Here is a 24,611-nt window from a genome sequence, read left to right as displayed (position 1 = left end):
GCTAAGGCCATTATCTTGCAACGAGATTAGCCTGACTATGCAAGTTTCCGCTTGAAGATTATAACCTTGCAGATACTGAATCATAAGCCTGGAAGGGACCCACTGATATCAGCCAGTCCAAACCTATGACACATCGTTGTCCTCAACCACAAAGTAGAATCAAACCATCAGCCCAGGCTGGGGAGTCCATTGCATCATCTCCTGAAGAGAGCATCAACTGCATGAGAGCACTTTGAGGAATCCCCTCCTCCATCTTTCCACAGCTTCAAAACATATTCCAGCAGTCAAAGGCTTAACTTTGCTCCTCCTCCTGTCTCAATGATTATTCTACCAGCTCCTCTCCTAAACACAAATATAGGGTAGGTTGGTGGGTTTGTAGAAGGTCCATGCACACAGCTGTGATACTTCAGCCCAGTTTCAATGTTGAGGACTCATAAATGTGAAGGATGTGAGGGGTCTATTCAGGTGTTCTGACTTCCAGCCAAGCTCTCCCAGACCCCCATCAAGAAGAGCAGGGAGTCTTCCATAGTGGAGGCCTCAGCTGCCACTAAGGGGAAGAAAGGTTACCAGCCTCAGTTCTCCTGCATACCCTCCAACATTTCTCCGATGAAAATAAGGATGTCCTGTTGAGGTGGTAGTTGAGGCCCACCAGCCCAAAGTAGGGTCTGTTTGAGTGGTTGGGTAGAGGGATACCAAAGAAGGACATCAAAAAATGCTGGGGTGATCGGTTCTAGTGCTTTATTAAAGAAAGGTGCAGACTAAGAACATTGTGCAGAGCTGTGGGACGGACACTACAACAGTGACAGGTCTTCATGACTTGTCCATGCCCAAACAAACTTTCATATATTCATATACCTGAAGGAGCATCTCCACCCCCATCGTCCACCTCCCAGGGCCTTCTGGCGGTTCCTTCACCGTGAGAAGTGAGGTTACAGGGAACCAGGCAGAGGGCCTTCTCAGTAGTGGCGCCCGCCCTGTGGAACACCCTCCCATCAGATGTCAAGGGAATAAACAACTATCCAACTTTTAGAAGACACCTGAAGGCAGTCCTGTTTAGGGAAGTTTTCCATGTTTGATGTTTTACCATGTTTTTAATATTCTGCTGGGAGCCACCCAGAATGGCTGGGGAAACCTAGCCAGATGGGTGGGGTAACAACAACAACAACAATTTATACACAAAGCGGCATAAGCCAATTTGACAGGGTTTCCCCATTGCTTCACTTGACCAAATGAGGACATAGGTGGCAAATACAGTGGTCCCTCAGGCTACATATGCTTCAGGTTACATACGCTTCAGGTTACAGACTCCGCTAACCCAGAAATAGTACCTCGTGTTAAGAACTTTGCTTCAGGATGAGAACAGAAATTGTGCTCCAGTGGCATGGCGGCAGCAGGAGGCCCCATTAGCTAAAGTGGTGCTTCAGGTTAAGAACAGTTTCAGGTTAAGAACGGACCTCCGGAATGAATTATGTACTTAACCTGAGGTACCACTGTACCCAGATCTTGCAGATGGTTCCCTTTCTTTCCTTTTCCCAAGCCCCCAGATAACGATAGCCTCAAAGCAAGCCAATTAGCCCATTTCAAAGCAAGTGAATATAAACATATATGAGTTCAAGGTTACAACAACTACCAATTAATTGTGGGGTTGTTTTGACTGCCAGGATGGCGTTTGAAGAACTTCGGGAACAGTTCACCTTTGCTTCATCACAGCAGAAAACGGAAAGCCCTCAAATTGTGGTGGGCAGGACTCCGGTGGCTTTTGATCTGCTGGCTGCAAAGCTCAATCAATCCCAAAGATAAGCCCAACAGCCAGATCCCTGAGCTAGGCAAGCCTAGAGCCAACATAGCAAAAAGGAAGAAAGAACTGTCCCTGCTGTCTGCCACAGATAATAAAAAAAAGACTTGCTTGTGCAGTACATAGTTATCTACGGAACTTGCAACCACAATGAATAAGAGGGTTTGGTGAAAGAGGACCTTCTTTAGCACACACCAAAAACACAAGGATTTAATAAAAACCACTGGCTTAAAATCAAACACCTTTTTTGGGTAAATTATCATACCTCCAGTGTTTTTTTTATTTTGATGAGTGGCCATTTGGTGGGAGCTGCTTTGGGCAGTTTTCTGTGGGAAAGATGTATACAAACTAAATCCACAAATCAAGAAACTAAAGTCAAGCACCTTGATGGCATCATTTGCCCACAGAGGAAGTTCAATCATGTCTCCACCCATTTTCCGGTATGTTTGACAGTTATCTTCTAGAAAACAGCTGGCCACCTCCACGTAAGATAAGATTGCATCAGAGAGGCAGAGACTTTGCTGCATTCAAGACTTGTGATCCAGCTCTGATTCTGAGTCCTAGATGAAAACCAGAAGGATGTCGACCCCTCTTTCCGCCAGCCTCCTGGCCACCTTCATAGTCATGGGTGAGTCTACAAAGCCATGGGCGAATCTTTGATTCAAGGCCTTTGTAGCCCGGGAATTTTCCTGCATCCTTGAGTTCACTTCAACCTGTCCATGGGTTGGAACACAGAGGCTACAGGACTTCTGCTTGAGTCCACTCATTAATACAGTGGTACCTTGGGTTACTTACACTTCAGGTTACATACACTTCAGGTTACAGACTCCGCTAACCCAGAAATAGTGCTTCAGGTTAAGAACTTTGCTTCGGGATGAGAACAGAAATCGTGCTCCAGCGGCGCGGCAGCAGCAGGAGGCCCCATTAGCCAGAGTGGTGCTTCGGGTTAAGAAAAGTTTCAGGTTAAGAACAGACCTCCGGAACGAATTAAGTACTTAACCCGAGGTACCACTGTACCTACAACAGTACAGTTGTACCTTGGTTTTCGAACAACTTAGTTCTCAAATGTTTTGGCTCTCGAATGCCGCAAAACCCAGAATTGAGTGTCCTGGTTTGCAAACTATTTTTGGAAGCCGAATGTCCAGCAGGGCTTCCCACGGTTTCCAATTGGCTGCAGGAGGTTTCTGCAACCAATCAGAAGCCGTGCTTTGGTTTCCGAATGTTTTGGAAGTCAGACGGATTTCCGGAATGGATTTTGTTCGACTTCCAAGGTACGGCTGTATATTGAAACAGGGAACCTATTGGTGGTGTTGCTGTAAAGAGATGAAGGTCGGAGGTAGGGTGTTGACTTTTAAAATTGGTAGCTGCCACCTACTGCACGCTTTCCAGATGATTGTGGATTTATTCCTATCTGCATGTTTGCGGGTTTGGAGAGGACCAGTGTGGCATTTTCAGTGAAGCTCAAAGGGGGGGGGATGAGAGTTGTCTTTCATCTGGCGGAAACAAGAAATGGTGGTCAACTCCAAGGATACACCATTTTAGGCTGTGTGGTTATGACAGATGCTATAGCCTTTGTGGGGTCTGGGGCAGGGCCAGTCCACTCATGAGGCAAGGTGAGGCAACTGCCTTGGGCAGCAAAATCTATAGGGGCAGCAGGTTTAGCCTCCAAGGAATGTATTGCTCCAGTTGCTGGCGCTTCTGCAGTGGCCGCAACAATTGTGACAGCTCTTTGATGGCTGGATTTGCCTTCCCCTCCTTTGCCTCCACAGCGGCCTCTTGGTGAATAGGAGGCACTGCTGGTCTCCTCCCCCCTTGTTCCCAAATATGGGTCTTTATTCCCCATTTCCTCCCTGGTGAGGGGGGACACAGCGTTGTGGCTTGCCTTGGGTGTCAAAATGTATTGGGCTGGTCCTGGTCTGGGGGCCTGTTTGCTGCCCCCTGTTCAACAAGTATATCTGAAAATGAACAAATGTTACAAAAATGCATGTCTCCAGGGAAGTCACATGCCTGTTCATTTCCTTGAGTAAAAAGAGCCAAGCCAGATCCTAAGGAGGTAAGCCCAAAAATAAACAAGCAAAAAAAAATCCCCCGCAAAATTGGAACTGGTCTCAGTATAATTTATGCAACCTTGATGAAACAGTAACTGGTCCCATTTCTTAGCTTCCGTTCTACAGCTTTCAGTCTCTCAGCCATCTTGGAACCACTCCTAAGAATGTAGGCCTTGAACAGCTCAGGTCCAACTTTTCTCAGGAACCTCTTATGCCTTAGGTGGCTACCAGAGAAACATACCTTGCCCACCACTTTGCAGATTCCATGAGCCCTGCTTCCCAGATAAGATGTTTCAAAGACAACAGTGGTATTGTGAGAGCAGCTACCTTCCATGTGTTGTCAGATCTGAGCATTTGACCACTTGGAAGCCTGCGTTTTCTGCTTTCTCCTTCATGTTTCATCCAGGATGACTCCAACCTTCCTGGTAGTCACTAATAATAATAATAATAATAATAATAATAATAATAATAATAAACTAACTAACTAAATAATTTTATTTATACCCCGCCGTCCCCAGCCAAGATCGGGTTCAGGGCAGCTAACACCAGGTAAAAACAATTGATTAAAATACAACTTAAAAACAAGATTAAGTACAACGTTAAAATGCAGCCTCACTTCAGTACAAACGCAAATCAATAGTGAAGAGGTGCCTCTGGAATGGCTCTCATGCAAGCCCTGAGGCAAGCTGGTTTCCCCGAGGGCTGATGATGCTACAGTCGTCCAGGAGGTGGCAGGGTCAGGTGATTTATGTTGGATTTCAAATAGGGATGGAAGAATCTGTCCCTTCCCTTTCTCACACATTTCTCATTTTGAGAAAACTCTTCTCTTTCCTCTAAAACCCCGATACTGCACCCAGACCCCCCAAGTGTCCCTATTTTCCAGGGACAGTCCCAGGTTTACAGAATCCATCCCAATTTTTGATTTGATCCTGGAGTGTCCCACTTTTCCTTAAAGGTAAAGGGACCCCTGACCATTAGGTCCAGTCATGGCCGACTCTGGGGTTGAGGCGCTCATCTTGCTTTATTGGCCGAGGGAGCCGGCATACAGCTTCCGGGTCATATGGCCAGCATGACAAAGCCGCTTCTGGCGAACCAGAGCAGCACACGGAAACGCCGTTTACCTTTCCACCGGAGCGGTACCTATTTATCTACTTGCACTTTGACTTGCTTTCAAACTGCTAGGTTGGCAGGAGCAGGGACTGAGCAACGGGAGCTCACCCCGTCGCGGGGATTCGAACCGCCGACCTTCTGATCGGCAAGTCCTAGGCTCTGTGGTTTAACCCACAGCACCACCCGCGTCCCTAGGGCATCCCTATTTTCATCAGAGAAATGTTGGAGGATATGGAGTTATGTGACCCCCGAGGCAAGGAGATACCGTAAGTGACTATACAACTCTTAGAAGACTTCTGAAGTCTGCCCTGTATAGGGAAGGTTTTTAATGTTAATTTTTCATTGTGTTTTCATATCTGTTGGAAGCTGCCCAGAGTGTCTGGGGCAACTCAGTAAGATGAGTGGGGTATAAATAACATCATCACCCCCACCACCACCATCAAATAAGATACCCCTAATTTAATCAGAAAAATGTTGAAGGGTGGTATGAGATGGTACCAGATTCCCCATCCCCTGCTTGATGCTCACAAACCTCATTCCCGCAGGCCCAATGTGACTAATGGCTTTTCCTAAAGGGACTTGCCCAGAGTTTTACACCTCATTTAGTGAAATTCAGTGGCAAGCTGAGTTTGTAACCTTGGGAAAGGAAAAAGGAGGAGGGGAAAAAAAGAGAATTAACGATGCTGACATTTCTTGTTTTATGTGCTTTTTAGGAGTAGCTCTGGAATGTGAGGAATGTTCCATCTTTGGAAATAATTGCACTGGACGTAAAAAGCCATGCTCTCAGTATCAAGACACATGCAGTTTTTCCGTGACAAGCGTTAACCTGACTCTCGAGGGTAAATGGAAATGACCGAAGGCTACCAGAAGAGTTCAAGAAATGCCTAATTTCCTCTTGTCTGAGTGTGGTTGGTTCCTTGATGGTGTGCAGAGGAGGAGTCTGGCTCAGCTGAGGCCCCTGCTGTCAAGGGTGTACCATGGGTTGCTAGCGCCCGGGGCAGGTCAAGTGTTGCACCCTCCCCTGGTGGTCAGCCCCTTCGCTGGGCAACATCTAATCAAGGGAATCTTTCCTCGCAAACTAGCCCCAACCTGGGAGCAGAGATAAGGCAGAGAAACATGGAACCAGGAGCTCCACTGTGTTGCCTTCACCTCCTATGTTTCGGCAATGCAAGTGGTTCCTTCAGTGCATTCCTGCCTTCCTCTTGCCAGTAGAAGGCTGGCCCAGGGGTGGTTCACGCGCAGGTGTCCCTTCGCTGGCCATGAGGAAAAGGAGGCATCACCTTGGCCTCGGCCTCCAAGGCTTTGCCTGGGCGCAACTTGCCTCCCTGCAGCTCTGGCCTCAATGACAGAGCCTGTTGTGGGCACATCTGGCTGTGCCCCCTCAGAAATTTGCACCTGGGCAGTGCTTTTTTTCTTTAGGGATACTCTCATTTTGACTCAAGGAAATTACCAAAATCGGGGGAAATAAATACAGTAAAAGGAAAAAAAGTACAAAGATTCACAAAATGCTTAGGCGTATGCGTACCCCTGCGTACTCCCAGAAAAAAGCACTACATCTGGGGCTACAGCCCTGCCCCCACACTATGCCACTGCCTGCTGGGGTTAAATTCCCTGGACTTTCCAAATCTAAAAAGTTACCCTACATTCTGTCCTCAAATGAGTTCGCGTGGACCAGTAAGAAAGGAAACAAAGGCCGTTTCCTTGACTTGAAGTGGATTGAGAAAAATGGTAAAAGGATGAGGATGAGAGTGGGGCAAAGTGCCCGCTATGTATCTAGTACACATTCAGTACCCAGCTCTAAATGGCTTGAGATCTCACTATCATCTACAGCAACCCTGTTAGTGGCTTTGGGAGCTACAGCCCAGTTGGCACTGACCCACAACCAGCCCCTCTTAGTGGTGGTGGATTGCCCTCCCTGCTGAGGTGGCATCTGATTCTCACATTATTAACATCCCGGAGGAAGCTAATGTCCACCTAGGCCAGGGGTAGGCAACCTAAGGCCCATGGGCCACAAATGGCCCACGGGGGCCATTTAACCAGCTCACGAGCCGCCCCCGAACCGAGCTGCCTGCTCAGCGAGTCCCCACGAGCTGCACTAAACTGGCACAGCACGGTGCAGGGACTCACTTCCATGGTGCCGGAAATTGTGTCTGTGCAGATGCAGGCACCAGAAATTGTGGCCATGTGCACTGACACACGCACGTGCAATTTGGCCCATGGAGTGATCTCTGCTGGAGTGAACCAGCCCAGGCAAGGTAAACCTTGCCGAACCCTGACATAGGCATTTGTTTAATGGCTGAAATATGTTATTCCATTGAAATCATTAGCTGAGAAATCATTAATGACGATTCTTGAATGGGTTCCAGTCATTTTATTTGTTAAGTGTACCGCTTTGCTGTTTTGCTTTGTTTTGGGTTTTTGTTTGTTTGTTTCCCAACCTAGATTCCTTTCAGGAGAAAGGTGGGCTAGGGATTTAATAAATATGGAATCATGAAAATGGTGCAAGATACGCCAGCGGTCAGCCTTGAAATCATATGCTATGATGACAAAAGGTGCTGAGGTGTCTGGCCAGCAGCTGTCCATCACTCATGCTGGGCCGTGCATGCATGTGTGACGTCAAACACTGGAAGAAGGCCCAATGGGGCCCACCACAGCCTGAAGAGGCCCTTTGTAGCCATGGGAAAACCCACCAGGGCCTGCCATGAGTGCAGGGAGGCCCAATGGGGCCTGTTGTGGCCTCGGTAAGGTCTGGTGGAGCCCACCAGGGTAGAGAATATTGATGGGCCTGGCCTCCTCCTTCTAAATTTTGGAGGGGCCTCAGCCTAGATGACACCCCTGCTACCCACATTGAAGCTAAAGCTATCTCTTCTGTTTAAAATAACTTTCTTTCAATCCCTCCAGGACAAACTGCTTTTACAAAGAGTTGCTTCTCATCTGAACTGTGCAACAAAGGCCCCCTCATCATCAACACGGGCTCATCGGAAACATCAGTAACTGAGTCTCATTGCTGTGGGGGAGATGCATGCAATACAACAAGATCCCTTAGTAGGTCACTGCTTGTCTCGTCCTTTCCTCATCCTTTTCACCGCTCACTTGTTGTAGCCTACTTACTGAGCAGTCATCCTGATCTTGCCCATTTGCAGGAGAATTAGAATACATTGGCTATTTATTGCGCTTTCATTCTGATTTGCCTGATGGGCAAATTTGTCCGGTATTGCACTTCCCAGTGCATTTCTCAATTAAATCAGCTTTAGCTGTGCAACCTCAGATTGAATCCCACCCCAAAATAGCAGTAGTCTGGAATTTCCCATATACTTGTTGCCAACTTCCTGCTTTAGCTGGGAGCCATTTCTTAAATATACCGTATTTACTCAAATATAATGCTCACCTTTTTTGGCCAAATTATGTTGCGAAAATTAAGGTGCACATTAGATTTGATGGCACATTTACATTTGCCAGCAAAGACTTTTTTTGGCTTCAAGGTTCTGAAGATTGAGGTACATATTAGATTTGATGGTACGTTAGACTTGAGTAAATACGGTAATTTGGCACTCTTGCAGAGTGATTGGGAAATGCACTGGGAAGCGTGAAATGCTCCTTCTGCAGTAGTTTCTCCACCTTTGGTTCCCACCCTGCACTCAGCTCTTACACTGGCCATATCCCAGGAATCAGCTTCGACTGGTTGGCTAAATCAGATGAGGGTAGCTGATGGGTCTCAAACCATTGCTGAATTAGGAACTTGCAAGACAGGGTCCAGTGGATTGAGTAGATGAGAGCAATTGTGGGTCCAATGGTCAAGAAGGTGGATTCTGCATGTTCGTAGAGGAAGTGGGGGCAGATGCGGCTGCTCAACCTGAGAAGGCAGCCCCTCTAGGAGAAGTAAAACTCTGAACCTAAACCTCCGCTGCCTTGTGGGATATCTTCAGGGAAGAAGAGGCTAAGGGGTAAATCCTACACAAATCCAGAGTGGAGTCCCTAAGATGGTTGGATGGTACCTTGCACACCTCCTTCCAGCAACTCCTGCAGTCATTGTTGTTTAGTTGTTTAGTCGTGTCCAACTCTTCGTGACCCCATGGACCAGAGCACGCCAGGCCCTCCTGCCTTCCACTGCCTCCCGCAGTTTGGTCAAACCCATGCTGGTACCTTCGAGAACACTGTCCAACCATCTCATCCTCTGTTGTCCCCTTCTCCTTTTGCCCTCAATCTTTCCCAACATCAGGGTCTTTTCCAGGGAGTCTTCTCTTCTCATGAGGTGGCCAAAGTATTGGAGTCAAAGTATCCTGCAGTCAAGCTGGTGCCAAATGTATTGCTCTGCTCTGCTTTGGACCACATCAGCGAGCTCAAAAGGGGGGTGGGCCCAGTCATCTGGGAAGCCCAGGACCTCTATGCACACTGCCTAGGTTGATGCCCTGGAGTGGTCACTTTGGGGGTGCTAATACAGTGATTTGACTTCCTCCTGGAAGGGTACTCCATTGCCTCTCGAGACAGACAGATGCCAAGAACGATAAGTTGGGTGTGTACAATGGCAGACCTTGCAGTCCCAAATTTCAGTGGTGCCCTGTGTGCTACCAAAATTGGTGCCCCCCCCAATTCTTTCCTTCCATTCTAAAGTACATCATAATTATCGTTATGCATCCACTGCAACTGAAGTGGTTACGCTTGCCTAAATTTGCCTCTGGTGTGTGGAAAAGACAATGTCCGGCAGCATCAAAGCGCAACCTCTTTCTGATTTTTAGGAGGCTTGCTCTATATACGTTTGTATTACTATAGTCCTAATTTTTCACTGAAAGCCTGCATCAGTTAGGATTTCTTTGGTGAACCCTCTATATATTTCGCCAACATCTGTGAGAATAGGAGCCACCTAGAAAGGGGTTGACATTTCTGATAAGATGGTTCACTCTGCTGTCCTACCAAACATGCCATATGAGGCACGTGGCAGAATGGAAGGCACTTAAAAAGTGGCCTGATGAAGGAAGGGGCTGATATTTGCAGTCTTCTTCCGAATCCCTTTGGCCGCGCTGTTCTTCTTGCATCCCAAGCCTGATCGTCTCACCTTTCTTTCAGAGCCAGAGAGAAACACCACATTGAATGGAAAGGAATGCTCTGTTTGCCTACCTGATGGAACTGAGTGCAAACCCATCAAATGTGCTGGAGATGAGACCAAATGCTTAGAGATATCTGGAACTACAAATGAAAGTAACTATAAATCCCATATTGGTACTAGGGGGTGTTGGAGGGATGTGGTTTGTGTGAATCTTGTGGCAGAATGGCCTGACCCACACCTAGGGTGTTCTCTAGAGAAGGTAATCAAGGAGGTAGTGGGATGAGAATCATAGACATTCTTTGAAGACAGTAAATCATCTAGACCTGTGGTTCCCAACGTGGGGCACACACCGCACAGGGGGGCAATTTGATTTTTAAGGGGGGCAATTTGAAAAGGATTTATTAACAGTGAATAGCCTTTTAGGCTTCCTTCACTTTTTGAATAATAAGTATTATATGTCACAGGGGTCGGGCATCAGGATTTTAGAGATGCTTAGGTGGGGCATGCCCCCCCCAAAAGGTTGGGAACCACAGCCCTAGACCAATCACAGTCTGGTTTCAGACGAGAGCCTTTGGTGTGGTGGCACCCACCCTTTGAAATGTGCTCCCAGTGTACATCAGGCAGGCACGTTCTGGCGTCTGCTTAGAATAATAATAATTTTTTTTATTTATATCCCGCCCTCCCCAGCCGAAGCCGGGCTCAGGGCGGCTAACAACAATCAAACAATCAAATAATCCAACATTCTAAAAACATTTCAATTATAAAAATTAATTAAAATCAAATTGCTGGCAACCGTTAAGCAAAATTCTGTGCAGGTTGCCAGAGGAGGGAGTCAGGCTGCGCCCTAACCAAAGGCCTGGTGGAACAACTCTGTCTTGCAGGCCCTGCGGAAAGATGTCAGGTCCCGCAGGGCCCTAGTCTCTTGTGACAGAGCGTTCCACCAGATTGGAGCCGCAGCCGAGAAAGCCCTGGCTCTACTTGAGGCCAGCCTAACCTCTCTGTGGCCTGGGACCTTCAGGATGTTTTTATTTGCAGACCGTAGGTTCCTCTGTGGGGCATACCAGGAGAGGCGGTCCCGTAGAATCACAGAAATATAGAACTGTAGAGTTGGAAGGGACTCCAAAGTTCATCTAGTCTAAGCCCTTGCAATGCAGAAATCTCAACTGAAGCATCCATGACAGGTGGCTTAAAAGTCATTGCTTCCTTCAGGCTTTGCCTAAAGCACTGATCCAGCCATGTTTGATGCATTAAGCTGATATAGTGATTCAAAATGCATTTTGCATTTTTTAGTGATTCCTCCCTCTCCTTTGTGTTCTCCCCTCCACTCCCTCATTTAACTGTGTAGAAAGAAAGAAAGAAAGAAAGAAAGAAAGAAAGAGAGCACTACCCTTCTCTGCTTCATGCAAGGGCAGGCCAATTGAAGTTCCCCAAGTGCCCTAACTTCCCTTCCCCTTCCCCAGCATCCCACTTGTTGAATTTGGCTCCTGCCCAGGTTAGCCAGCCATTGAGTGCCCACTACACAAATGGAAGAGGAAGAGAAGGAACTCACTGGGCATTGCCACTCTCCTGACATTGACTGTCATCTCCTTCACTTCTCTCTGCAGAAGGACAAACCATAACCACCACCATCCTCAAGGGCTGTGCAAATGAGCTTGCCTGCAAAGCAATGGAAATGGGCGACCTATTGCCTTTGGGCATGATCCAACCAGACAGCTCAACTAAATGCACAGATGGGGTGGCCAGTGCCAACCCTGGATCACTCGGACTCCTCCTCCCAGTCCTTAACGCGCTGCTGCTGGTGAAGCTCCTTGCCTGATTCCCCAGTTGAGAAGAGTCCACTTTGAGATTGGAGAGTCCACTTTGAGCTATTCCTCTTTGCTGCTTGCTTGCAGCTATTATTGGGGCCACCTGCAGATGCTGTAGAACAAGGGCCAAAGGCCACTCTCCGGTCTTGTCTGTCTGGTCCTTGAGAGTCTTCCTGGGACACCTCCCTGCCCCTTTCACCCACCTTGAGCACTTTGGGCTGCCTGGAATGTGTCTTTGTGCTCCAATGATTCTTCCAACTTGCCTGTTTGGAAGACATAGATGGATGGCTGAGTGTGTGTGCACAAACTAGTCTCCTATGCAAAGGAGAACTTTACATTTGCTAGTTCAGTTGCCTCTGGCTCTGCCTACCAAAGGCATGTGGCCCCCAGTGGGCTGTGCTGAAGGGATTCCCATCCCTGCTGTAGAGCTCCCATAGTCTAAAACAGAGCTTTCCAAACAGTGTGTTGCAACAACACGTTTGTGTGTTGGCTGCAGTGTGTTGCCCGAACACTCCCCACACTCCTCCTGGGGCTGGAAAGGAGTTAGTTTAACCCCCAGTTTGTGAGTAAAATTGAATTACTGCTTTGAGAAATGATGCTTGTCTATAAAGTGTGTCACCAACATGAAAAGTTTGGAAAGCTCTGGTCTAGAAGCACATTTTTACATCTACTGCCCTCCAACAAGTGCAGTGTTGACGGAGGAAGGTCTGGGTTGGTGTCTTTACTGGCAGATGCCATTATTGGGCTGTGTCTGTACAGCTCTCCTGAGTCTCAAGCAGAGTTTATTCCATGTTTGGATGTCTGCAAGTGGTTCTCTCTGAGCCTTATTTCAATTTTCTCTTTGTGCTTTGCATTTTGCATTTGTTTGAAAATTGACGTTGCTTTACTGCTCTGCTGCTTTGTCATTTTTGGCATGGTGCATCGTTGATATATTGCAGCCTACTTGGATGTTGGTGGTAAGAAAAGGTGGGCTAGGAATCCTTTCAGTAATAAAGGTAAATAAAAGGTAAAGATAATTGCAATAGGTGTGTGAAAAGCACCTTTTCTCCAAGTAACCACAAGTGTCCAGACACAGGACGGTATGAGTAAAAGGCTAGGTTTGAATATAATGCTAAGTTAAAACATGAACCTGCAATTCACTTACATAATGTTGCACCCCACCCTAATTTCTGAGCAGTGCAAAATATCAGGGGTCCAAGTTCTGTGTTTCCTTTGGAAATGAGGCACAGCAGAGACTGTGGTGTCTTTATGATATATGGTTTATTTACACACATACACAAACCGAGTCTGGATGTAAAGAGCTCAGAGCATTCACATTTCAAGAGGGTCTCTTGCTCCTCCCATGGGTATGGCAGGATTAGATCTAAGAACACATCAGCCATGCTCTTTGTCTCCTTGTTGCAGCCCACATGGGGCTCTTTGACAACTTTCTTCATCCTTGTCACAGCTAAGAGCCTGAAAAGGATTTCTCCCCAGACTGAAGGCAGTGACCATTTCACAGGGGGAGGGGGTCCATTCCTAGCCCCCATACATGTCGGCAGAGCATGCATAAGCACTCTGCCCCACCCCACCCCATTACGCCTCAACCAAAGGACCCATGCGTCAGCGATCACACATCAATTGGATGCACCTAAAATGCTCGCTGCCTGTACCTTATTCAAAAACGGAAATCCTACACTAGAGGTTTTCAACCTTTTCGAGTCCACGGCTCCCTTGACCAACTACATTCTTTCCCCGACACCCCTGTGGGGCTCAGAAACCCAGTTATGTCACCCCTTGCCTGCAGAGGTGGAAGCCTCTCACCCCTTTTCAAACTCCCTCCCTTGTGGAGTCTTCCCTCAGCCTCCTCTCTTCTTCCCTCTCCTTGGCAGTCCTCCGGGCAGCTGCTGCTGTCGTCCCTGGTCTCTGAGCACCCGCCCCCCATCCCAACCAGAGGTGCCTCCTCACACTGCCCCACAAGGACCTGGGATTGTCTGTGCATTCTCATATTGTGTTGATTGCAGTGGCGTAGCGTGGGTTGTCAGCACCCGGGGCAAGGCAAGTAATTTGCGCCCCCTAACCCATGGATTTGCGTCCCCTAACCCGTGGATTTGCGCCCCCTAACCCTAACCCCCAGATGTTGCGCCCGGTGCGGCCGGCCCCCCCTGCACCCCCCACGCTACGCCACTGGTTGATTGCAGTAGCCATTGTAGCACCATCCTGTTCTTTGTTTTATTATCCATTCCGAGCAGCAAGGACTGATGGACTGGCTGGCTGGGCTCCCCCGCCTACTTGCTTGCTTACTCCATGGTTGCCTCAGCTCCTGGCAACCAGCACCCCCTGGCCAGCCCCAGAGGCACCATCCACCTAGGGAGCTTGTAGCCAGGGCTGCTGCAACAAACAGCTGTGCAAGCCTTTGGGAGGCAGAGACGCAAGAAGGCATCAGAGGATGGAGGGAAGAAAGAGGGACAGAGGCCAGTGTTGCCCACAGCACCCTTGACCATCATTCAAGGCACCCCAAGGTGCCACGGTACACTGGTTGAAAACCACTGTCCTGAATCCTTTTTGTCTCTGGCCACTAACACACAGCTGGAGGAAATTCCCGCCGTGCCCCTGTCCCAATGACAGACGACACACGACGGCATAGCAAGGTCAAGCGCAACAAGCCCTAAAAGTAGGGAGAGGTGGGCAGGTGTTCCGAATGCACACACCAAAAGAGGAAGCTCTGGGTCACGTGCATGGGCATAAATACCGTATTTTTCGCCCTATAGGATGCACTTTTTCCCCTCCAAAAATGAAGGGGAAATCTGGGTGCGTCCTATGGGGCGAATGCAGGCTTTCGCTGAAGCTTGGAGAGCGAGAGGGGTCGGTGTGCACCGACCCCTCTCACTCTCCAGGCTTCAGGAAGACATCAGCCGTCTAGGCAAGCCCTGCGGGAGTTCCCGCAGGGCTGTCTAGGCTGCAGATAGCAGCCTGCTTCCCGGAGCACCGGGCGCGCTGAAAGCAGAGCGCTCGGCGCTTCGGGAACACATCTGCAGCCTAGGCAGCCCTGCGGGAGGTCCCGTAGGGCTCCCCACGCTGCGGATGGCAGCCTGTTGCCCGGCGGGCGGGGAGCCCTGAAGCAGAGCGCCCCGCGCGCCGGACAGACATCCGCAGCGTGGGGAGCCCTGCAGGATTTTCCCGCAGGGCTCCCCACGCTGCGTATAGCAGCCTGCTACCCGGCGGGCGGGGCGCCCTGAAGCAGAGTGCCCCGCGCGCCGGACAGACATCCACAGCGTGGGCAGCCCTGCAGGAGTTCCCCGCAGGGCTCCCCACGCTGCGGATAGCAGCCTGCCACCCGGCGGGCAGGGGGCCCTGAAGCAGAGCGCCCCTCGCGCCGGGCAGACATCGGCCAGCCCCACAAGCTCGGGGGACAGCAGGGAGGCGCAGCGCCGCCATCCCACTGTTCCTCGACCTGGCTCGGTTTCCCCGGCCTGCTTTTGGGGGGAAATAAAGGGAAAATTTTTTCCCTTTATTTCCCCCCAAAAAAACTAGGTGCGTCCTATGGGACGGAGCGTCCTATGGGACGAAAAATACGGTAGGTCCCTTGAACCGTTTAGACTGTGTCCCATTGGCCAGATTGTACCCAGCTTGAAGGGACCTACCAATCGGGTGTTGTGGCTAACCAATTGTACCCACCCACAACACAGGGTGTTGGTTGTCCAGGTCTCACTGCAATACATGCCCCTTTAAGGGAGGACCCGATTTGGCGATTTGCCTGTTTCAATTTCGGCCTTATTGCCAAAGGTGACGCCATGTCCTTTAAAAGCAAGATTCTTCCAATTAAGCTATGGCAAGTTTCTTTCTGGAAGAAGAGCGGATTGAAATGATTTTTCAGGCTGAATGAGGATTGTTTTGTGGAAGAATGGAAGCCTTTTTCCAGAAAATTTTATGGCATGGTGAATTCGCGAGCAGGATTTGAACTATGAGCAACAGAAGGAACGAGAGATTATTGTATGGTGGTTATTATATAAAGGAGAGAAGATAGAGTGCCACAAGGGGGAGAAATTAAAACACCACGGAAAACGGGATGGGAAGTGGGGGAGGGGGAGGGGCAAGGAAAAACTTAGGTTTTGGAGTGTACGTATATGTGATTTTTTTTTTGGAAATTTAATAAAATGTAATAAGCAATGAAATGAGTTTTCAGGCTTCTTTTCCAAAATGCTACATTACTTAGTGCTTTTCTATCACATGCTGGATCTTAAAAAGTGAGAGGGGGAAATGGGGAATAAAAAGGAAGGCTGGCATCAGTCTCGGTGGGCCTTTCAAGATGGGTGGGCCTTGATATCTGCCTAACCATGTCAGACATCAAGGCCTGTCAATCTTGTTTGGTGTTGCCACCAGGCCTTCCCCCACATCCAAGCCCAAAATTATTGCTGGAGAATGTATGGATCAGCACCAGTAGATGCTTTCCGTCCAGATGATGCTAAACATATTGCTTTAAAATGTTTTAAGTGCAGCCGAGCACTTTGCGATCTGACATTTCTCATCAGCTCTCACTGTCGTGCACTTACAGGCTGGACAATATCCAGGATGGTGTCTGTTTCACGGTGTCTCCCCCGGCGTTACAGACATATGGGAGGTTGGCCTGGGCCAACGTTAAGAGCCTCTCAACTTACATTTTAAAATAACCCTGCAAAGATCGTAACCCAAGGTTCCCCGGGGGAATTCTGTAAGCCAAAGGCAAGTCTGAGAAGAATGACTTGCAACAGCAAACCCATCAACCGTCCTGGAAAAACAGGGGATATCCCAGTTTGGACACTACTTTTGTGCATTTTTGGGACATAATCTCTCTCCCACCCCCACCCCAAACAATATCTTCAGGGCTCTAATCCATATGTGAAAACTCTCTATTTGGGTTGAGATCAATGACCAGGGTTTCAGTTTTTCCAGATACAACATATGGCTAATGTGTTAATAAGGGAACATGACCCTTTGAGAGAATGCATGCCTTTTGAGATGTTTGTTTCGTCCTCAAGATTAAAGGGTGTATAGGGAAAGCTGTGCAGAATGCTGTCAGAATTAAATTCGGTTCCAGGTGCTTATCAAGAGCAATGGCAGAAAGACAGATGTAACGATATTTCTGTTGTCGCCTGGGAATGGATTTGGAACTTAGAGCACCATTAACTGGATGAACCTTAAAGAAAACTCCTATGAAGGGGGAACTCAGATGGTATTTCACCACATTAAGAATGACCCAAATTTTTAGGACTCAAATATATAGGAAGGGTTAGTCTCACTTCCATCTTGGAGCCGTTCCTGGGAACACAGGTCTGGAACATGCTGAGTTCCAACCTTTTCTCAAGAAACACTCTAGCCCTTTGGACACTAGGTGGCAACCACATGAATATACTTGATCGCGGGAGAGCTCTTAGATGCCTCCTCCCTCTTTCTGGGAAGTGTTGGTCTGCAATAAAACCAGCCCAGCTCTTTCAGATGCAAAGATCTTTTGCTGCAAGCAGCGGATTTTCAAACCTGGCTCCGATTCTAGTCTCGAAACAGATGTCTGGTGCCATGAGCAGTGCTCTCCTCACCTGTCTCCTTTCTATTTTCATACCTGCAGGTAAGTGTTTCGTGATTCATGGTTGGTGGTGGGGCTCAGAGAGGTGCAGGACCAAACTTTGGCTTGTATGCGCTGAGCAATGGGTCTCCCGTCCATTCCTCCACTTTTAAAACTTTTTTTTAAAAAAAGGTTTGCATATGGTTCAGCTGGGTATGCCGAAATTCCCAGTGTGACTACAGCTGTTTGCTGCCATAATTTGCCCAGAAGCACTTGTTACCTTGATGCTAATTTGATTTGGGACCTTTGTGTCCCCCGGAGTCCTTGAAGCACTAAAGAAATGGCCCTGATTCATGGGTCCCCAGCATTCTGTTCAGGGCTCGTTCTAGAAAGCATGGGTCGGAGAGGTTTTCTGTTTTCCCCATGCTTTCTAGACCCTGGTCCACATGGTTCTTTGTTTGTCCCTCCACTTCCCCTGGGAAAACCCGCTGTTTACTGTTGAATCAGAACAAATGTCTACCTGTGGAAAAACTGATTATTCTGAATCAGTGATAAACGGTGGGTTTTCCTGGGGAAAAGCTGTGTGGACCAGCGCTCAGTGCGGGAAAGTGGGAGGGAGGGCACAACGAGTGAAATAAGGACACACTCCATCCTCATGCCCTGTGAACGGAGCAAACAATATGAATCTTAAAACATAGGCAGAGCCGTGGTTTCAGTGTTGTTTCAAGTGCTCAAGCTATATATATCATTTATTGTTTTCTTATTTGACGAGGATTGGAAAATAGGCTATTTCTGCTAGGGGTTACTTTTGTGCTTAAGCATTTATTTATTTTTTTGCTTTGTTATTAGGTTATTATGTTTTACTCAAAGTTGCCTTGGGAGACTTCCAGCCATTAAAGGCAGCCTATAAATATTTCAAATGCATTAGTGGAATAAACAACACTTGCCTCCAGCCTCCCCCCAAATATCTTGCTTATTGTATTGATTGATTCTGATTCCTAGCATTACTTTGCCTCTGAGTGCTCTGTTTAAAACAACAGACACATTCCGCTAGTGGGCCTGAAGGTTTGTACATTGTTTTGCAAAGCACTTACATAGGATCAGTTTGCCTTTAAGTTTTCCCCATATTCCTAACCTAATCGTCACATCCCTTGTATGCCGAGCCAGTTACCGTGCTCTGTAAGTGAGGTTTCCTGGAGATGCCACCTTATCAGGACATCCGTTCCACACAGTGTATGAATTGGGCCTTTAGTGTGGCGGTATCTGCCCCTTGGAATGCCTGCCCCTTGAATATTAAACAGGTGCCACTTCTGTTGTCTTTTTGGCAGCTGCTTGAAAACCTTACCCTTCCACCAAGTCTTTTCAGCTGAGATCTTTCCCATCTGCACTGGAATTGTTTCTAAGTTTTTTTAAAAAAAAAAACCCTACGGTAATTCATTACTTGTTGTTTGACATCCTGGGCTCCTTTGGTAAGAAGGGCAGGATATTTTAAAGAAGCTGACCTTTCAGTGCGGCAGCACCCACACTTCAAACCTCACTTCTAATTCACATCAGGTGGGCTCCTTCACCGTACTCTTTTTGACACCTGCTAAAATGATTTATGTTTCAACAAGCCTACCCAGAACCACAGAAAGTTGATTTGTGTTTCAATGTTTTGTTTTGTTCTTTTTTAAAAAAAATAAAACTTGTCGTGGATTTTAAATATTTTTGGAAGGTTTTATAAAGCTGTTTTAAACTCTTTTTATTGTTTTATTCTTTTTGTAAACTGCTTTGAGGTGAGGGTTTTTTTAAAAAAAAACAATCAAGTGGTTTATAAATTTGATGAAATAAAATAACTAATATAAATATAAATAAAATGTTCAGTGGCTTCTTCTTTTTTAGTCCTGACAATTAAAAGAACGCGGCTGACACCTCTTTTCCTTTTAAGGGTTTTCCCTGGAGTGTTGGAGTTGTGAAACAACTGGAAGGAATTGCCAAGGGCAGAGGCAAACTTGTCCCATTGATTACGAAGAATGTGGTGTCCTTCAGTTGGAGAGGTCATTTGGTAAGGGCAAAGGGCCTGAATTTGTGGGGAAAGTTTGGAATTGTTTTGACTTTTCAGTTCCGTGCCCCTGGGCTGATTTGATCATGTAGGATAGCTATTCCTCATCTGTGCCTTACATTCACAGCAGTATCCCAGCACTTTAAACAGACTTCCCCTAAACAATCTTGGGAACTGTAGTTCACTAAAGGAACTGAGAGCTGTTATACTTGAACAGCAGGACTTCCCCTGCTGCCCACCCCTAAATGTGTTCTCCCAGAGTATGTATTGGGAAGGGGCAGGCAGAGGCAGATTTAGGAGAGCCTAACTTGTTTGCCTGCACTGGGTGCTAAGCCAAAAGGGTGCCATAGGGGGTGGTTCCACGGTGACATAGATCAGAAGATGAGAGGTAGTGGGGTTCCAAATTTTGGGACCGCTGAAATTTGAGTGTCCAAAATCTGCCAGGGCATGTATCTGCCAAGGAAAGGTAACTCCTCCAATCACCCATCTAAATTGGTTTAAACTGGTATCTTTGTTGATTGTATTGATGGTGACTTCTCTGTATTATTGCCATTTTTTTTCTATTTGCGTTGTTATTGTTAACCACCTTGAACACCATTTGGTGGAAAGGCAGGGTACAAATTTAGCGAATGAATACAAAATAATAACTGTGCAGAGGGAAGAGGTGGGGAAATCCAGCGGTGCTACCTGGGGTTGATGGGAGTTGTAGTTCAAACCGTCTGGCGGGCGCCAGATTGATGCACAAAAGTGGGCTTGATGGACCTAACCATAGCTGCAACCAGGTCCATAATAACATTAGGGCAACAAGATGTTGAGCTCCGTGGCCAGGAATTTTCTTGCAGCGGATACTTCTCTGCTGTATCAAACAACGCCTCTCTTTTCCTATCCCTGCAGGGCAAAATAAGCAGACCACTGTGAAGAACTGCACCCAGTCCAACAACTGTGACAAAGAACTTGCAGTTTTCAATATGGGCAAGGGACGGAAAATACTGGGCAAGATTTCGTGCTGCACAGCAGATGACTGCAAGAGCATTAATCCCTGTAGGTCACCTTGACGCCTCCTTATCTCTCCCTGCTTACCATAATTAAGTCTGCGGGGGAGGACTATCCAATGTCTTCTTTCTTCCACACACACCTTTTCCATTTTAATCTCACTGGGTTTGTATCAGTGAATGGCTTGATCCAGGGTTTGCCAAAGTGGTGCTCAAGGGCACCAATATGCCCTCCGGTACCTACTAGGGCACCTCTCAAAACTCCACTGTGCAGGAAGAAGAGAAGAATTTGGATTTGATATCCCGCTTTATCACTACCCTAAGGAGTCTCAAAGGGATGCAGGTGGCGCTGTGGGTTAAACCACAGAGCCTAGGGCTTGCCGATCAGAAGGTCGGCGGTTCGAATCCCTGCGACGGGGTGAGCTCCCATTGTTTGGTCCCTGCTCCTGCCCACCTAGCACATCAAAGTGTAAGTAGATAAATAGGTACCGCTCTGGTGGGAAGGTAAACAGCGTTTCCCTGCACTGCTCTGGTTTGCCAGAAGCGGCTTAGTCATGCTGGCCACATGACCTGGAAGCTGTATGCCGGCTCCCTTGGCCAGTAAAGTTAGATGAGCGCCGCAACCCCAGAGTCATCCGCAGCTGGACCTAATGGTCAGGGGTCCCTTTACCTTTACCTTTAAGGAGTCTCAAAGTGGCCAACAATCTCCTTTCCCTTCCTCCACCACAACAAACACTCTGTGAGGTGAGTGGGGCTGAGAGACTTCAAAGAAGTGTGACTAGCCCAAGGTTACCCAGCAGCTGCATGTGGAGGAGCGTGGAGGATCTGGTTCACCAGATTACGAGCCCACCACTCTTAACCACTACACCACACTGGCTCTCAGGAGAGGCTGTTTGCTGTTCCTCCTCATTTCCTGCTTCTGCTGGCTTAACTTCTTGTTCCTTGAAGATACACCCTAAGACATGCCTGCATTTCAATGGGTACCAGTAGGCTGGGCCTCCACTTCGTTCTGAACAGAGGAGAGGTGCAAAGAACTTCTCTGTGTGTGGCAGTGATATGCAGATGTCATAAATAATAATAATTTGGTTGCAATGTCTTATCTTATCTCGGGTCTACCTGTCTCCTCTTTCTTGCAGTGCGTCCTAGAAAAACCACAGCTAACGGATTTAGATGCCCATCTTGCTATTCTGTGCACGGCGTGTGTGTGGAAGAGTCTATGGAATGTTCCGGAGATGAGCACTATTGCGCTCAGTTGTTTCAGACCCCAAGTACAGGTAAGTCATTCTGACGTGCTCAAGGTTATCCGATTAGAAACATCTCCCCTTCCCTGCTTCTTCTGTGTATTTTCAAATTTACACATGAAGAGGGATTTGTTTGTTAAACCACTATGGGAATTGTAGCTCGGGGAAGTGGCGGGAATTGCCTCCTAACTATTCCCAGAATGGTTTAGCAAGCAACACTCTCCTCCCAGGGAACCCTGGAGATTGTAGCTCCGTGAGGGGAAAAGCTCTCAGCACCCTTAACAAACTACAGTTCCCAGAATGTGGCCTAAGTCCCTTTTCAAATCCTTGGGTAGTTTTGACAGCAGCTTTCATATGCAATAGCCCACTGAGGGTTGCCACCTGTCCTGCATCATACAGGATTATCCTGTATTTCAATGTAAAATGTTACGTCCTGTGATGATACAGCTTTGTTCTGTATTTCAGGTCTTCTCTCTCTCTCTCTCTCTCTCTCTCTCTGTGTGTGTGTGTGTCTGTGTGTGTGCCAAGTTAGGGAACCTCGTCAAATGCATGTCTTTAAAAGGGTGTGTGAACAGGCATGTCTGCAAGCTCTGGGTAGCCAGTCACAGACATATTTATAAATTCATGTGTATGTGTGTTTGCATGTGTGTGTGCCAAATTCCAGAGGGGCCACCCTGTTAGGCTGCAAGAGATTGCAACAGATTGCTTTGAAGTCCCTTCAGCACCAGATGGAGAAAACAAATTGTCCCCCAACCACCCCGCCCAGCCCTGTCCCGTATTTTGCCAAAGCAAAGATGGCAACCCTTTATTCTAGGCCTCCTCTGTCCTAGCTTCTCTACTTCCTGCATCTGGTTCTTGGCCAAATAGAGAATTAAGAATAGCATCAGAGAATTGTAGCACTGGAAGGGATCCCGAGGGTCATCTAGTCCCACCCCTTGCAGTGCAGGAATCTTTTTGCTCAATGTGGGGCTCCAACCCACGACCCTGAGATCAAGAGTCTCATGTGAGCTATTGAGAGGGAGAAGAGTTTCAGGGCCCTTCCATTCTCCCGATGTTGACTGCCGTCTCCTGAAATTCTCTCTGCAGGAGGGAACACTGTGACTGTCATGAAGGGGTGTGCAAACAAGGCTTACTGTGATCAGATGGAGAAGTTTGCCTCTGCTGCCAGGATGAGGTTACTTGAGACAAGCCATTGTGTACTAGCCTCCGGAGCAGCTAGCATCATTCCAGAATTGTTTGGACTTTTCCTCTCCAGCCACGCTGGGCTTCTGTTTGTGATGGGCCTTCCGTGATCCCTGGCATGATAAACCTGAGTGATTTCTCCTTTCCTCTCAGGCGTTATTCCTTTGCTGCTGTAGTTCAGCAATGGAGAACTGAAGCCCTCCAGATATTCTTGGACAACAATACAAATATTTATAAAAAAATATATTTATGGACTGCTATTTCATTTTTGAAAATCCACAAAGTGCGTAAAACCATACAGTAAAAACGTATGAAAAAGTTAAAAACAGACACCAATTAACCACTGTGGAAAGCTGTATTCTTAATTGCCTGCATAGACCTGGGGGAATAGAAAGGTTTTCAGCAGGCGTTTAAAAGTTGGAACAAAAGGCACCTGCTGAACTCTGTTGCAGTGTTCCACAAGGCTGGACTGATAATGTCATGTAGCACACCTCACAAACCTGGGGAATGAGCAACAACACTTACGCAGATGCAGAGATGACAGGTTGCCGCCCCCCCCAAGACTGAGGAGCCCCGGCATGTGGTGTGCATGTGTGACTTCATGCATGTGCCATGCTTGCATTGATGCGCTGTTGGGAGGAGGCAGAGTGCTCCCGAGGAGCGAGCTGCTGAAGCTGCTATGTTTGTTGCCTGATGTGTGTGGTGTCGCATGCACACAACATGCGGCGAGCCCCCTCAACATGGAGGTGGCTCGGTCCACTTTCAACAAATATGGAGGGGCCAAAGACACCTTGGGCCTGTAGAGTTGGTGTGCCTGTGCAGATGATCTCATTGCTCGAGCTGGGGATATAAGGGTTCAAGCGATTCCTGAGGCACCCTGGACCTAGGTTGATAGCAGGGTGGGGCAGAAGGAAGGAAGGAAGGAAGGAAGGAAGGAAGGAAGGAAGGAAGGAAGGAAGGACCACCCAACTAACTAGTCAGGGACCATAGGACTGCACCTTTCACATATCTAATTGTCTGTCTGTCTGTCCCTAATCTCCACCCTGTTCAAAAATAAAACTTCCTAGGCCTGTGTAATGAGATAATGAGCCCCGATATGATGTGTGTATTTCTTTACATGCTTGCCTGTCACAATACTGATTGTTGAAGTGCAAAGTAGAATCAGGAGCAGAGTTGCTTTTGCACAATAAACGACTGTATATTGACAATTTCTTTCAATCAAATGACTACATTGTAAATGTTAAGAGCATGCATCGGCTCTGCTTGTGGACTGGAATATTGTTATTTGTATTTCTAGCCTACTTTCTAGTCAAATGAATCCCAAAGCGGCTTACAAACAATAAACAGTGTTCGATACTCCCATTGTTCTAGGCGCAGATTTCAGATAAAAACTGCAGAGTGGAAGGAAAGGAGGACCTTTTTTCTACCTCCTCACTTCCAGCTACTCTCTGAAGCCTGGAAAAGAGACCCTCTTAAGAATATTAGGGGGGTGGACAGGGGGAAGAACTAGACCGTGTGAAAAATGAACATAATATTTTAGCTGCAGTTCATTCATTTTCAGCTTTGTATTCTTGTTGTAACAAAAGTGCACCTAGACATTCTATTGTTGCGCTCATAACCTACGTTTAAGGTGCCGTTTAGCTCCTGGCTTTCATATCTCAGTTTCTAACACTGCCAATAAGTAACAGTAACAGAACAGAACATTGCAAGTACAGCATAAATCATGTAAGAATCCTAACAAATCATTTAAAAAACAATCACAGTCTGTAAAACAGCATTAGCAAAGCAGCAACTGAAAAATAAGAGGTAAATGGAGTTGATTTGGTTGCTTTTCA

At 47.4% G+C, this 24,611-nt stretch overlaps 1 protein-coding gene and 1 pseudogene across 2 annotated transcripts; both read left to right on the top strand.

The window, feature by feature from the left end:
* The first annotated feature begins 1,157 nt into the window (after window positions 1-1,157).
* Window positions 1,158-13,684, top strand: LOC310712498 (phospholipase A2 inhibitor gamma subunit B-like). Its single transcript, XM_083515625.1, has 5 exons — window positions 1,158-2,423; window positions 5,667-5,792; window positions 7,855-7,998; window positions 10,018-10,149; window positions 11,602-13,684. Exons 1-5 carry the CDS (start codon window positions 2,360-2,362, stop codon window positions 11,811-11,813), a joined length of 678 nt encoding a protein of 225 aa, XP_083371751.1. The 5' UTR covers window positions 1,158-2,359; the 3' UTR covers window positions 11,814-13,684.
* Window positions 13,685-17,195: 3,511 nt separating this feature from the next.
* Window positions 17,196-22,930, top strand: LOC310712486 (phospholipase A2 inhibitor gamma subunit B-like; annotated as a pseudogene). The gene is made up of 5 exons (XR_014530097.1): window positions 17,196-17,383; window positions 19,248-19,364; window positions 20,256-20,402; window positions 21,490-21,627; window positions 22,681-22,930. The product of XR_014530097.1 is annotated as a phospholipase A2 inhibitor gamma subunit B-like (transcript).
* The last annotated feature ends 1,681 nt before the right edge of the window (window positions 22,931-24,611 follow it).

This window comes from Podarcis liolepis, assembly GCF_965112155.1.
Source record: "Podarcis liolepis genome assembly, chromosome: 7".
In the NCBI taxonomy this organism is placed as follows: Eukaryota; Metazoa; Chordata; class Lepidosauria; order Squamata; family Lacertidae; genus Podarcis; species Podarcis liolepis.
Note: the sequence above shows the minus strand (reverse complement) of the source record. Positions and strands in the feature narration are given on the sequence as shown.